Genomic DNA, 16,081 nt, shown 5'->3' on the forward strand with positions numbered 1-16,081 from the left:
CTCTCTATGGGTCTCTCTCTCTCTATGGGGTCTCTCTCTCTCTCTGGGTCTCTCTCTCTCTCTCTCTGGGTCTCTCTCTCTCTCTGGGTCTCTCTCTCTCTCTCTCTGGGTCTCTCTCTCTCTCTGGGTCTCTCTGGGTCTGGGTCTCTCTCTCTCTCTCTGGGTCTGGGTCTCTCTCTCTCTCTGGGTCTGGGTCTCTCTCTTCTCTCTCGGTCTCTCTCTCTCTCTCGGTCTCTCTCTCTCTCGGTCTCTCTCTCTCTCTCGGTCTCTCTCTCTCTCGGTCTCTCTCTCTCTCGGTCTCTCTCTCTCTCTCTCTGAGTCTGGGTCTCTCTGAGTCTGGGTCTCTCTGAGTCTGGGTCTCTCTGAGTCTGGGTCTCTCTGAGTCTGGGTCTCTCTGAGTCTGGGTCTCTCTGAGTCTGGGTCTCTCTGAGTCTGGGTCTCTCTCTCTCTGAGTCTGGGTCTCTCTCTCTGAGTCTGGGTCTCTCTCTCTCTGAGTCTGGGTCTCTCTCTCTCTGAGTCTGGGTCTCTCTCTCTCTGAGTCTGGGTCTCTCTCTCTCTGAGTCTGGGTCTCTCTCTCTCTGAGTCTGGGTCTCTCTCTCTCTCTCTGGGTCTGGGTCTCTCTCTCTCTCTCTGGGTCTGGGTCTCTCTCTCTCTCTGGGTCTGGGTCTCTCTCTCTCTCTCGGTCTCTCTCTCTCTCTCGGTCTCTCTCTCTCTCTCGGTCTCTCTCTCTCTCTCGGTCTCTCTCTCTCTCTCGGTCTCTCTCTCTCTCGGTCTCTCTCTCTCTCTCTTGGTCTCTCTCTCTCTCTGGGTCTCTCTCTCTCTCTCTCTGGGTCTCTCTCTCTCTCTCTCTGGGTCTCTCTCTCTCTGAGTCTGGGTCTCTCTGAGTCTGGGTCTCTCTGAGTCTGGGTCTCTCTGAGTCTGGGTCTCTCTGAGTCTGGGTCTCTCTCTCTCTGAGTCTGGGTCTCTCTCTCTCTGAGTCTGGGTCTCTCTCTCTCTGAGTCTGGGTCTCTCTCTCTCTGAGTCTGGGTCTCTCTCTCTCTGAGTCTGGGTCTCTCTCTCTCTGAGTCTGGGTCTCTCTCTCTCTGAGTCTGGGTCTCTCTCTCTCTCTCTGGGTCTGGGTCTCTCTCTCTCTCTCTGGGTCTGGGTCTCTCTCTCTCTCTGGGTCTGGGTCTCTCTCTCTCTCTCTCGGTCTCTCTCTCTCTCTCGGTCTCTCTCTCTCTCTCGGTCTCTCTCTCTCTCTCGGTCTCTCTCTCTCTCGGTCTCTCTCTCTCTCGGTCTCTCTCTCTCTCTTGGTCTCTCTCTCTCTCTGGGTCTCTCTCTCTCTCTCTGGGTCTCTCTCTCTCTCTCTCTGGGTCTCTCTCTCTCTCTCTGGGTCTCTCTAGGTCTCTCTCTTTGTGTGTGTCTCTCTCTCTCTGGGTCTCCCTCTCTCTCTGCTCAGGGAGGGTTGGACGGCTGCTTGGCTTAGTCTGCTGTGAGAGGTCAGCCTTGCTTTGACTACTCTCTCCACACTCCAGTGAGGCTGGGCCCGGCCTGATGGGAAATGCTGCCTGCCAAGCCTTTCTTCATGACTGCCTAGCTCCTTCCATCTCACCCCCCAGCCTGTTGTCTGGACATTTGGCAGTCTCTATGGGGGTGCCACAGGGTTCAATTCTTGGGCCGACACTTTTCTCCGTGTATATCAATGATGTCGCTCTTGCTGCTGGTGACTCTCAGATCCACCTCTACGCAGACGACACCATTTTGTATACATCTGGCCCTTCATTGGACACTGTGTTAACAAACCTCCAAACGAGCTTCAATGCCATACAACAATCCTTCAGTAGCCTCCAACTGCTCTTACACACTAGTAAAACTAAATGCATGCTTTTCAATCGAACGCTGCTGGCACCCGCCCACCCGACTAGAATCACCACTCTCGACGGGTCTGACCTAGAGTATGTGGACAACTACAAATACCTAGGTGTCTGGTTAGACTGTAAACTCAACTTCCAGACTCACATAAAGAATCTCCAATCCAAAGTTAAATCTAGAATCGGCTTCCTATTTCGCAACAAAGCCTCCTTCACTCATGCTGCCAAACATGCCCTCGTAAAACTGACTATCCTACCGATCCTTGACTTCGGCGATGTCATTTACAAAATAGCCTCCAACACTCTACTCAGCAAATTGGATGTAGTCTATCACAGTGCCATCCGTTTTGTCTCCAAAGCCCCATACACTACCCACCACTGTGACCTGTACGCTCTTGTTGGCTGGTCCTCACTACATGTTCGTCGTCAAACCCACTGGCTCCAGGCCATCTATAAATCACTGCTAGGCAAATCCCCGCCTTATCTTAGCTCATTGGTCACCATAGCAGCACCCATAGCAGCACCCACCCGTAGTCTGCGCTCCAGCAGGTATATCTCACTGGTCATTCCCAAAGCCAACACCTCCTTTGGCCGCCATTCCTTCCAGTTCTCTGCTGCCAATGACTGGAACGAATTGCAAAAATCTCTGAAGCTGGAGACTCTTATCTCCCTCAATAACTTTAAGCATCAGTTGTCAGAGCACCTTACCGATCACTGCACCTGTACACAGCCCATCTGAAATTAGCCCACCCAACTACCTCATCCCTATATTGTTATTTATTTTGCTCTTTTGCACCCCAGTATCTCTATTTGCACATAATCTCTTGCACATCTAGCATTCCAGTGTTAATACTATTGTAATTATTCTGCACTATAGCCTATTTATTGCCTTACCTCCATAACTTGCTACATTTGCACACACTGTATATATATTTTCTGTTGTATTTTTGACTTTATGTTTTTTACCCCATATGTAACTCTGTGTTGTTTTTATTGCACTGCTTTGCTTTATCTTGGCCAGGTCGCAGTTGTAAATGAGAACCTGTTCTCAACTGGCTTACCTGGTTAAATAAAGGTGAAAAAAAAAAATATATATATATATATGCCTACTGCCTAAAACCTCCCTGCAGCCCTCCATTATCTCCTCCTCTCCCTCTATCTGACACTACAGCGCCACACCAAAGCAAAGGCATCAGCAGCTCTGGCCCCTCAGGCGAGGCAAGAGTGACTGGAACACTGAGATCCTATTTTTCCCTCTCAAAATGCCTAGTGCTGTTATCAAAACAGTTCTGTGGTAAATAACTGGATTATAACAAATCTAAAAAGCCAAAAACAACTTACTGTGTCCTTTAGAGTCCTAACTCTGTGCAGTAAACATTTTTGATTTACTAACACAGATATTGCCTTTCAGCAAGTGTTGAGGGGGTTTTCTCTCAAGAAAATGTCCCTGCCAGTAAGAGAACAGGTTCAACCCAAACCTCCTGACAGCTGCAAAGCCTAAGGCCCTCTGTGAGACACCAAAGCAGGCTGGAAAAAGATGGCCACACACATCTTTTAGCCAAATATAGCCACTTCTTGAGGTAGTCATGTTACCCTGCTGGGTAACCAAGCCCAATCAATAAGTAAACTCTATCAGTTCGGGACTGCTTGGTTAGAAACTAAAGAAAACTGAATTTGTTTAAAAAGATGTTGAAACAGAAGTTGTTTAGCACCCCTGTCTCCATAGTAACAATGACTAACAATGAAGAAAGAGAGCGACCACATCTTGCTCTTAGTTCAAACTGGTCTGCTCTATTGAGCAAAATGCCACAGTCTTTAACACCAAAGCCAAGACCATATTGGCTAGCAATAATTGACCAACATGAAAATCCATTTTAGTTACTAGAAATGCATGACTGCTATGTCACTACTATGTAAAACGTACTATTGTTACTATGCCCAGCAGCAACAATCACAAAATAGCATCAATGTAAAGGGGGTCAATGAAATTCACAGAAGTATTTCGGTGAAATTGAGTGTAATTCTATCAAACTCAAGCCGCAGGGTTGAATATTGACATTGACACAAAGGACAGTGGCTTTTTGTGACCCACAACATACTAGTAAACAAACCAGTCAATAAAACCATTAGTCTACATTACTGAGCAGGAATACTAATGATGTTTACTTTAGAAAAACACAAACAAATGCTAGTTTATAAGAATCTAAGGAACCTGCCCCAGTGTTAGCTTACCTTGAAATTGCTGGACAATTAACAATCTCTGTACATGAGAAGGGCTGCGGTTTGACCAGAATCAAAACATGGGAAGAAATGAGAACGTCACAAGAGCTGAAAAGAAAACCTGCCCATCAGGTATAGGATAACTTAGTCTTGTGTTCAAAAAGGCTGTGGTTAAGTTAAGATGAATCCATTTTAGAAGTGAAACTGTGAGTAGAACAAGACACTTACCATGGGCTATTCCTGGCTCAGTCATTTATTGATAAATGTGCCTTTCTTGCTTTCACTCAGTAGTAGTAGGCTTGTGTTTCAGATGCTGAGCGTAGATTCAAATCGACAACATGTATAGTGCGCTATCATTTCAAACCACACAGGCCAGATGGCATCCTGCCAATGCGTGCCTCCCGCCGGGAATTCCAAAACATTTAGTCCAGGGGTTTCCATTCCCAACCTTCCTTGATTTGAGGGGTCTATTTATTTATTTTTACAATTCATGATTGTTTATACCGATCTAAAACGACGCCTAATGCTTTAGGCTAAAAACAAGTGGTAAAATGTCAGAGGAAGACGCGACTCGGATGCTGCACATGGGAATATCTTTGGTTAGTCTATGACATTCAGAAGCTGAGCTATGTCCTTCTAAAGTAGAGGAGTCAAAGACATTTGAATTTGTTGGGAATAATCTTATACAATGTGTGAATATGTCGCTATTAATTGATCAAATCACATTCTGTAAAATATATGTATAATTAAATGTAGGTTTCATATAAATTACCATAATAAAACATATTTGGTAGCGGATTTGGGGAAATCGGGTGACTTTATTTTGTATTTAATATAGGCTCTCAATAAAAAATCATTCAAATTAAAAGGGGAGGGTGTAACATTTTTCAAATGTGAAAAAGGGGGCCCTTGGGAAAAATAGGTTGGGAATCCCTGATTTAGTCCATAGCAACTTTTAGATTCCCATGCCGGCTTCAGTCCACAAGCGGAGAGGGGGAATTTAAAAAGCTCCTTAATGACTTACTACAGCACACATCCACGACTCCAAGTCCTAGGGCTCAACTCCTAACAGAACGATCAAAACATATGTTCCACAAGGGAGGAACACGTAAACACTAACCTGACAACCAGCTACGTACAGATCTGCTTCTCTGGGTCTCTTTGAAGGGAGATGATATCCAGCATATCCTCAATTTTTTTTAAAGGAAATACAATCGTTCAGGTCTCCACCCAAACTGTTGTAAATCCAAGTCCTGTCTGTTTAGAGATCCAGGGTGAAGAGGAGGCGAGTCATTGTGGGCTTGAGTCTTTTCTAAGGGAGGGAGTGTGTTCTCTCTCTGGTCTGTGTGTCCGATGGCTCCAGGGCAGTGTGTGTGTGTTTATGTGTGTGCTCATTTCCTGCCTGGATGTGCTCCTGGGCTGCATGCTGCTAAGGAACACATGGCCAGTCCCAGTCCTGCCAGGAGTTCTGCATTCCCCACCACCCTCTTCCCTTCCCCCTGCCCTCCTAACCCCCCTCTGCCCCAACAGCCCCATGGACACCCTGCAGAGGCAGCACCCCACACCAACCGCCCTGCTCTGTCTGTCAACTGCACCGCACAGGAAAACACACACAGACACCATGTTCACAGTCACACATAGGCCTACGTGCACAGGCACACACACATTCACACACACAGGCATACACACACTTCAATATCCCTTCAAGGCAATTGTGGTTGCCCAACTTTTCCTTCTGCACTGCAGCACATGGTGGTCACCTAATGTGGGCCAAATTGCTGCCAATAAGCAGATTCAACTCCACATCAAATCTGATATATGCTGTACAGTAGGGTAGATGAAGTGGTACTATGTGCAAATTATCTTTCAAAACCTTTTCAGTCTTGAGCTCACAAAAGGTTTGTGTTTTATGGCTGGGCAGGAAGAAGGGCGTGTTGGAGAGACCGACCAGGGCAGGCAGATGAAAAGCATTAATAAGCGGTGAGAATGGGCCTGGCTGGTGTGTCTGTGTCCGAGACATCTGCACTCAATCAGCAACACACACACACACACACACACACACACCCCTCATTATTGGTGACTGCAGTTATTATAGTCATGTGGTGCAAGAGGAATCTCACACTTGCCTCAAAGCTGCACTGCATCAAACAGACATGATCCTTACTTGTGTGTGTGTGTGTGTGAGAGTGTCAGAGAGAGCGAGAAAGAGTGTGTGCATGTGAACCGCAGCAGAACCAACTCTGTTCAGAGCTCACTCATTGCTCTATTACAGACACTTCATCACAAGCTATCTTATCAAAGCCCACGCAGATCTGAAGGACCCTGCCACTTGATGCTGCCAGACAGGAGATAGACCACCGGCCTCTCTGGATGTGTCCCAAATGGCACCCTATCCCCTTTATAGTGCACTACTTTTGACCAGCACCCTATGGAACCTGGTCAAAAGTGGTGCACAATATAGGGTGCCATTTGGGACGCAACCTCTCGCTCTCCTTATCCCGTCCAGTCTGTCTGTGTGAAGAGGCTGCGTGCTGATCAATGGAAGATAGATGGTACCTACCAGCATCTAGCCAAGTACATGTGCTCCTTGACGAAGACTGAGCCGGAGAGGAGGATGTACCAACAAGTGGCGAGGCTGTCTTGGCTGTAGGGGGAGACAGGACAACAAGGAACATTGTATGTATGTATACATGGATGTAGGGGGAGACAGGACAACAAGGAACATTGTATGTATGTATATATGTATGTAGGGGGAGACAAGACAACAAGGAACATACATATATACATACACACACACACACACTACCATTCAAAAGTTTGGGGTCGCTTAGAAATGTCCTAGTTTTCCATGAAAACATCCATGAAATGAGTTTGAATAGGAAATACAGCAAAATGCATGGGAAATGTAGTCATTGACAAGGTTAGAAATAATGATTTTTAATAGAAATAATAATTGTGTCCTTCAACCTTTGCTTTCGTCAAAGAATCCTCCATTTGCAGCAATTACAGCCTTGCAGACCTTTGGCATTCTAGTTGTCAATTTGTTGAGGTAATCTGAAGAGATTTCACCCCATGCTTCCTGAAGCACCTCCCACAAGTTGGATTGGCTTGATGGGTACTTCTTACTGGGTACGGTCAAGCTGCACCCACAACAGCTCAATAGGGTTGAGATCCGGAGACTGTGCTGGCCACTCCATTATAGACAGAATTCTTCCCTAAATAGTTATTGCAAAGTTTGCTCATTGTCCTGTTGTAGGAGGAAATTGGCTCCAATCAAGCGCCGTCCACAGGGACGGTTTGGCGTTGCAAAATGGAGTGATAGCCTTCCTTCTTCAAGATCCCTTTTACCCTGTACAAATCTCCCAATTTACCACCACCAAAGCACCCCCAGACCATCACATTGCCTCCTACATCCTTGACAGATGGCATCAATCACTCCTCCAGCATCTTTTCATTTCGTCTGTGTCTCACAAATGTTCTTCTTTGTGATCCAAACACCTCAAACTTCGATTCGTCTGTCCATAACACTTTTTTTTCCAATCTTCCTCTGTCCAGTGTCTGTGTTCTTTTGCCCATCTTAATATTTTATTGGCCAGTCTGAGATATGGCTTTTTCTTTGCAACTCTGCCTAGAAGGTCAGCATCCCAGAGTCGCCTCTTCACTGTTGACGCTGAGACTGGTGTTTTGCAGGTACTATTTAATGAAGCTACCAGTTGAGGACCTGTGAGGCGTCTATTTCTAAAACTAGACACTCAAATGTATTTGTCCTGTTGCTTAGTTGTGCACTGGGGCCTCCCACTCCTCTTTCTATTATGGTTAGAGCCAGTTTGCGCTGTTCTGTGAAGGGAGTAGTACACAGCGTTGTACGAGATCTTCAGTTTCTTGGCAATTTCTCGCATGGAATAGCCTTCATTTCTCAAAACAAGAATAGACTGAAGAGTTTCAGAAGAAAGTTAATTGTTTCTGGCCATTTTGGCCCGATAATCGAACCCACAATTGCTGATACTCCAGATACTCAACTAGCCTCAAGAAGGCCAGTTTTATTGCTTCTTTAAAATCAGCACAACAGTTTTCAGCTGTGCTAACATAATTGCAAAAGGGTTTTCTAATGATCAATTAGCCTTTAAAAATGATAAACTTGGATTAGCAAACAACGTGCCATTGGAACACAGAACTGATGGTTGCTGATAATGGGCCTCTGTACGCCTATGTAGATATTCCATAAAAAAATCTGCCGTTTCCAGCTACAATAACCATTTACAACATTAACAATGTCTACATTGTATTTCTGAACAATTTGATGTAATTTTAATGGACAAAAAATTTGCTTTTCTTTCGAAAACAAGGACATTTCTAGGTGACCCCAAACCCCATATATATATATACAGTGAGGGAAAAAAGTATTTGATCCCCTGCTGATTTTGTACGTTTGCCCACTGACAAAGAAATGATCAGTCTATAATTTTAATGGTAGGTTTATTTGAACAGCGAGAGACAGAATAACAACAAAAAAATCCAGAAAAACGCATGTCAGAAATGTTATAAATTGATTTTCATTTTAATGAGGGAAATAAGTATTTGACCCCCTCTAAATCAGAAAGATTTCTGGCTCCCAGGTGTCTTTTATACAGGTAACGAGCTGAGATTAGGAGCACAATCTTAAAGGGAGTGCTCCTAATCTCAGCTCGTTACCTGTATAAAAGACACCTGTCCACAGAACCAATCAATCAGATTCCAAACTCTCCACCATGGCCAAGACCAAAGAGCTCTCCAAGGATGTCAGGGACAAGATTGTAGACCTACACAAGGCTGGAATGGGCTACAAGACCATCGCCAAGCAGCTTGGTGAGAAGGTGACAACAGTTGGTGCGATTATTCGCAAAGGGAAGAAACACAAAAGAACTGTCAATTTCCCTAGGCCTGGGGCTCCATGCAAGATCTCACCTTGTGGAGTTGCAATGATCATGAGAACGGTGAGGAATCAGCCCAGACCTACACGGGAGGATCTTATAAATGATCTCAAGGCAGCTGGGACCATAGTCACCAAGAAAACAATTGGTAACACACTACGCCGTGAAGGACTGAAATCCTGCAGCGCCCGCAAGGTCCCCCTGCTCAAGAAAGCACATATACAGGCCCGTCTGAAGTTTGCCAATGAACATCTGAATGATTCAGAGGAGAACTGGGTGAAAGTGTTGTGGTCAGATGAGACCAAAATCGAGCTCTTTGGTATCAACTCAACTCGCCGTGTTTGGAGGAGGAGGAATGCTGCCTATGACCCCAAGAACACCATCCCCACCGTCAAACATGGAGGTGGAAACATTATGCTTTGGGGGTGTTTTTCTGCTAAGGGGACAGGACAACTTCACCGCATCAAAGAGACGATGGACGGGGCCATGTACCGTCAAATCTTGGGTGAGAACCTCCTTCCCTCAGCCAGGGCATTGAAAATGGGTCGTGGATGGGTATTCCAGCATGACAATGACCCAAAACACAAGGCCAAGGCAACAAAGGAGTGGCTTAAGAACAAGCACATTAAGGTCCTGGAGTGGCCTAGTCAGTCTCCAGACCTTAATCACATAGAAAATCTGTGGAGGGAGCTGAAGGTTCGAGTTGCCAAACGTCAATCTCGAAACCTTAATGACTTGGAGAAGATCTGCAAAGAGGAGTGGGACAAAATCCCTCCTGAGATGTGTGCAAACCTGGTGGCCAACTACAAGAAACATCTGACCTATGTGATTGCCAACAAGGGTTTTGCCACCAAGTAATAAGTCATGTTTTGCAGAGGGGTCAAATACTTATTTCTCTCATTAAAATGAAAAACAATTTATAACATTAGTTTTTCTGGATTTTTTTGTTGTTATTCTGTCTCTCACTGTTCAAATAAACATACCATTAAAATTATAGACTGATCATTTCTTTGTCAGTGGGCAAACGCACAAAATCAGCAGGGGATCAAATACTTTTTTCCCTCACTGTATATATATCATTCAAGTGCATTTCTTTATTTTTTACTATTTTCTACATTGTAGAATAATAGTGAAGACATTAAAACTATGAAAAAACACATATGGAATCATGTAGTAACCAAAAAAGTGTTAAGCAAATCAAAATATATTTTATATTTGAGATTCTTCAAATAGCCACCCTTGCCTTGATGACAGCTTTGCACACTCTTGGCATTCTCTCAACCATCTTCACCTGAATGCTTTTCCAACAGTCTTGAAGGAGTTCCCACATATGCTGAGCACTTGTTGGCTGCTTTTCCTTCAGTCTGTGGTCCGACTCATCCCAAACCATCTCAATTGGGTTGAGGTCGGGGGATTGTGGAGGCCAGGTAATCTGATGCAGCACTCCATCACTCTCCTTCTTGGTCAAATAGCCCGTACACAGCCTGGAGGTGTGTTGGGTCATTGTCCTGTTGAAAAACAAATGATAGTCCCACTAAGCCCAAACCAGATGGGAATGGTGTATCGCTGCAGAATGCTGTGGTAGCCATGCTGGTTAAGTGTGCCTTGAATTCTAAATAAATCACTGACAGTATCACCAGCAAAGCACCCCCACATCATAACACCTCCTCCTCCATGATTTACGGTGGGAAATACACATGCAGAGATCATCCGTTCACCCACACTGCATCTCACAACGACACAGTGGTTGGAACCAAACATCTCCAATTTGGACTCCAGACCAAAGGACAAATTTCCACCAGTCTAATGTCCATTGCTCATGTTTCTTGGCCCAAGCAAGTCTCTTCTTCTTATTGGTGTCCTTTAGTAGTTGTTTCTTTGCAGCAATACGACCATGAAGGCCTGATTCACACAGTCTCCTCTGACCAGTTGATGTTGAGATGTGTCTGTTACTTGAACTCTGTGAAGCATTTATTTGGGATGCAATTTCTGAGGCTGGTAACTCTAATGAACTTATCCTCTGCAGCAGAGGTAACTCTGAGTCTTCCATTCCTGTGGCAGTCCTCATGAGAGCCAGTTTCATCATAGCGCTTGATGGTTCATGCGACTGCGCTTGAAGAAACTTTAAAAGTTATTGATGTTTTCCGTATTGATTGACCTTCATGTCTTAAAGTAATGGCGGACTGTCGTTTCTCTTTGCTTATTTGAGCTGTTCTTGCCATAATATGGACTTGGTCTTCTACCAAATAGGGCTATCTTCTGTATACCCACCCTCCCTACCTTGTCACAACACAACTGATTGGTTCAAAAGCTTTAAGAAGGAAAGAAATTCCACAAATTACCTTTTAAGAAGGCACACCTGTTAATTGAAATGCACTCCAGCTGACTACCTCATGAATAATAAAAATTAAGAAAAACCGTTGAATGAGGAGGTTTGTCCAAACTTTTGACTGGTACTGTCAGACCCCTTGACTTTTTCAAATTTTGTTATGTTACAACCTTACTCTAAAATTGATTCAATTGTTTTTCCACATCAATCTACACACCATACCCCGTAATGACAAAGCAAAAACAGGTTTTTAGAAAATGTTGATAATTAATAAAAAATAAACACTGAAATATCACATTTACGTAAGTATTCAGACCCATTACTCAATACTTTGTTGAAGCACCTTTGGCAGCGATTACAGCCTCGAGTCTTCTTGGTTATGACGCTACAAGCTTGGGACACCTGTATTTGGGAAGTTTCTCCATTCTTCTCTGCAGATCCTCGCAAGCTCTATCAGATTGGATGGGGAGCGTTGCTGCACAGCTATTTTCAGGTCTCTCCAGAGATGTTCGATCGGGTTCAAGTCCGGGCTCTGGTTGGGCCACTCAAGGACATTCAGAGACTTATCCCGAAGCCACTCCTGCATTGTCTTGGCTGTGTGCTTAGGGTCGTTGTCCTGTTGGAAGGTGAACCTCCGCCCCTGTCTGAGGTCCTGAGTGCTCTGGAGCAGGTTTTTATCAAGGATCTCTCTGTACTTTGGTCCGTTCATCTTTGCCTCGATTCCGACTAGTCTCCCAGTCCCTGCCACTGAAAAACATCCCCACAGTATGATGCTGTCACCACCATGCTTCACCTTAGGGATGGTGCCAGGTTTCCTCCAGACGTGACGCTTGGCATTCAGACCAAAGAGTTCAATCTTGGTTCCTTCAGACCAGATAATCCTGTTTCTCATGGTCTGACAGTCTTTAGGTGCCTTTTGGCAAACTCCAAGCGGGCTGTCATGTGCCTTTCACTGAGGAGTGGCTTCCGTCTGGCCACTCTACCATAAAGGCCTGATTGGTGGAGTGCTGCAGAGATGGTTTTCCTTCCGGAAGATTCTCCCATCTCCACAGAGGAACTCTAAAGCTCTGTCTGAGTGCCCATCGGGTTCTTGGCCACCTCCCTGACCAAGGCCCTTCTACCCCGATTGCTTTGTTTGGCCGGGCTCAAGGAAGAGTGTTGTTGTTTCCAAACTTCTTCTATTTTAGAATGATGGAGGCCACTGGGTTTTGATACCCTTCCACAGATCTCTGCCTCGACGCAATCCTGTCTCGGAGGTCTACGGACAATTCCTTCGACCTCATGGCTTGGTTTTTGTTCTGACATGCACTGTCAACTGTGGGACCTTATGTAGACAGGTGTGTGCCTTTACAAATCATGTCCAATTAATTGAATTTACCACAGGTTGACTCCAATCAAGTTGTAGAAACATCTCAAGGATGATCAATGGAAACAGGATGCACCTGAGCTCAATTTCGAGTCTCATAGCAAAGGGTCTGAATACTTATGTAAATAAGATATCTGTTTTTAATTTTGTATGCATTTGCAAAAAAATCTAAAAAAACACACACACACACACACACACACACATATATATATATATATATATATATACAGTGAGGGATAAAAGTATTTGATCCCATGCTGATTTTGTACGTTTGCCCACTGACAAAGACCTGATCAGTCTATAATTTTAATGGTAGGTTTATTTGAACAGTGAGAGACAAAATAACAACAAAAATAATCCAGAAAAAAACATGTCAAAAATTTTATAAATTGATTTGCATTTTAATGAGGGAAATAAGTATTTGACCTCTCTGCAAAACATGACTTAGTACTTGGTGGAAAAACCCTTGTTGGCAATCACATAGGTCAGACGTTTCTTGTAGTTGGCCACCAGGTTTGCACACATCTCAGGAGGGATTTTGTCCCACTCCTCTTTGCAGATCTTCTCCAAGTCATTAAGGTTTCGAGGCTGACGTTTGGCAACTCGAACCTTCAGCTCCCTCCACAGATTTTCTATGGGACTAAGGTCTGGAGACTGGCTAGGCCACTCCAGGACCTTAATGTGCTTCTTCTTGAGCACTCCTTTGTTGCCTTGGCCGTGTTTTTGGGGTCATTGTCATGCTGGAATACCCATCCACGACCCATTTTAAATGCCCTGGCTGAGGGAAGGAGGTTCTCACCCAAGATTTGACGGTACATGGCCCCGTCCACCGTCCCTTTGATGCGGTGAAGATGTCCTGTCCCCTTAGCAGAAAAACACCCCCAAAGCATAATGTTTCCACCTCCATGTTTGACGGTGGGATGGTGTTCTTGGGGTCATAGGCAGCATTCCTCCTCCTCCAAACACGGCGAGTTGAGTTGATGCCAAAGAGCTCGATTTTGGTCTCATCTGACCACAACACTTTCACCCAGTTCTCCTCTGAATCATTCAGATGTTCATTAGCACACTTCAACGGCCCTGTATATGTGCTTTCTTGAGTAGAGGGACCTTGCAGGCGCTGCAGGATTTCAGTCCTTCACGGCGTAGTGTGTTACCAATTGTTTTCTTGGTGACTATGGTCCCAGCTGCCTTGAGATCATTGACAAGATCCTCCCGTGTAATTCTGGGCTGATTCCTCACCGTTCTCATGATCATTGCAACTCCACAAGGTGAGATCTTGCATGGAGCCCCAGGCCGAGGGAGATTGACAGGTCTTTTTGTGTTTCTTCCATTTGAGAATAATCACACCAACTGTTGTCACCTTCTCACCAAGCTGCTTGGTGATGGTCTTGTAGCCCCTTCCAGCCTTGTGTAGGTTTACAATCTTGTCGCTGACATCCTTGGAGAGCTCTTTGGTCTTGGCCATGGTGGAGAGTTTGGAATCTGATTGATTGATTGCTTCTGTGGACAGGTGTCTTTTATACAGGTAACAAACTGAGATTAGGAGCACTCCCTTTAAGAGTGTGCTCCTAATCTCAGCTCGTTACCTGTATAAAAGACACCTGGGAGCCAGAAATCTTTCTGATTGAGAAGGGGTCAAATACTTATTTCCCTCATTAAAATGCAAATCAATTTATAACATTTTTGACATGCGTTTTTCTGGATTTTGTTGTTGTTATTCTGTCTCTCACTGTTCAAATAAACCTACCATTAAAATTATAGACTGATCATTTGTTTGTCAGTGGGCAAACGTACAAAATCAGCAGGGGATCAAATACTTTTTTCACTCACTATATATATATATATATATATATATATATATATATATATATATATATATATATATATATATATATATATATATATATATATATATATATATATATATATACACACATACACACATACATACATACACACAGTGCCTTCGGAAAGTATTCATACCTTTTACATACATAGACTTTTACCACATTTTGTTATGTTACAGCCTTATTCTGAAATTGATTAAATACAAATAAAAATACATTCATAACATAAGTGAAATTTCATCACCAAAGCGTGTTTTCAGCCACTCTGGGCAGAGTGGGTGGACACTACCATCAGCTAAACTATGTAGACGACCAATAAACTATTATTTGATTTGATGCTGCAGACAAACAGAAGAGGAAAACAGTGTTCTGCAAGAGAAGCCAAGCAGATGTTTAGGTTTTCCTGTGTGTGTGTGTGTGTGTGTGTGTGTGTGTGCGTTTACTTACTAGAACAGGACGTGGTTAGCTTCGTGTCTCTCATACCTGGCTGAAGAACACATCGACCTGCACAACAACAAAACATATCAGTTCATACATTACCAGTTTTATAAATCATACACGTATACATTATCAGTTCAGACACTACCAGTTCATATATTATCAGTTCATATATTATCAGTTTCATACATTATACGTTTATACATTAGGGTTTTTTCTGGCTCAAAAAAGGGGCGTAGGTGTTGAGCGTGGCAATGGTCGTGGATCGGCCTGTCAGCGCGGCTGAATTTTAGATAACATTTTAGAGGCCGCCATTTTGACGGTTTAGAGAACCTTTTGCAGTATTAAAGCTAATTTCCTGCAATTCTATGCATGTTGCATGGCTAATGCTGTGTTCTTTTGCTCAAACAATAGCAAAATCAATACTGCTATATTCATTGGAATTGGAATTTTCTATTCTCCTTGACTGTCTAGCTTTTATTTTGGTGATGTTTTTTTGTTTTTTTAGGGGGTAGATCAGCTTTAATATTGCAGATAGATTGCAACTTCCATCAATGTAAATTGAGTGCATCATTTCCAATCCCCCATATGTGTTTTTTCCACAAACACATACATACACACACACATATATATAAATATACATAATATATATATATACACATACATACACACACATATATATATATATATAAATAAATAAATAAAACACTCCGAAAAAAAAGAAACGTCCCTTTTTCAGGACCCTGTCTTTGAAAGATAATTCGTAAAACTCCAATTAACATTACAGATCTTCAGTGTAAAGGGTTTAAACACTGTTTCCCATGCTTGTTCAATGAACCATAAACAATTAATGAACATGCACCTGTGGAACGGTTGTTAAGACACTAACAACTTACAGACGGTAGGCAATTAAGGTCACAGTTATGAAAAAGAGGCCTTTCTACTGACTCTGAAAAACACCAAAAGAAAGATGCCCAGGGTCCCAGCTCATCTGCGTGAACGTGCCTTAGTCATTCTGCAAGGAGGCATGAGGACTGTAGATGTGGCCAGGGCAATAAATTGCAATGTCCGTACTGTGAGACGCCTAAAACAGCGATACAGGGAGACAGGACGGACAGCTG

General features: G+C 43.8%; 1 protein-coding gene across 1 annotated transcript in view; it reads right to left on the minus strand.

Annotated features, from left to right (window-relative positions):
* The window catches only part of LOC311136483 (rap guanine nucleotide exchange factor 6-like), a 158,932-nt gene that overhangs the window by 109,800 nt on the left and 33,051 nt on the right, over positions 1–16,081 (minus strand). Inside the window, 2 exon segments of the mRNA XM_084170624.1 lie at positions 6,631–6,714; positions 14,970–15,026. Of these exon segments, the coding sequence (XP_084026750.1) occupies positions 6,631–6,714; positions 14,970–15,026 (141 nt within the window).

The sequence above is a fragment of the Coregonus lavaretus genome (assembly GCF_964263955.1).
Source record: "Coregonus lavaretus genome assembly, chromosome: 10".
Lineage (NCBI taxonomy): Eukaryota > Metazoa > Chordata > Actinopteri > Salmoniformes > Salmonidae > Coregonus > Coregonus lavaretus.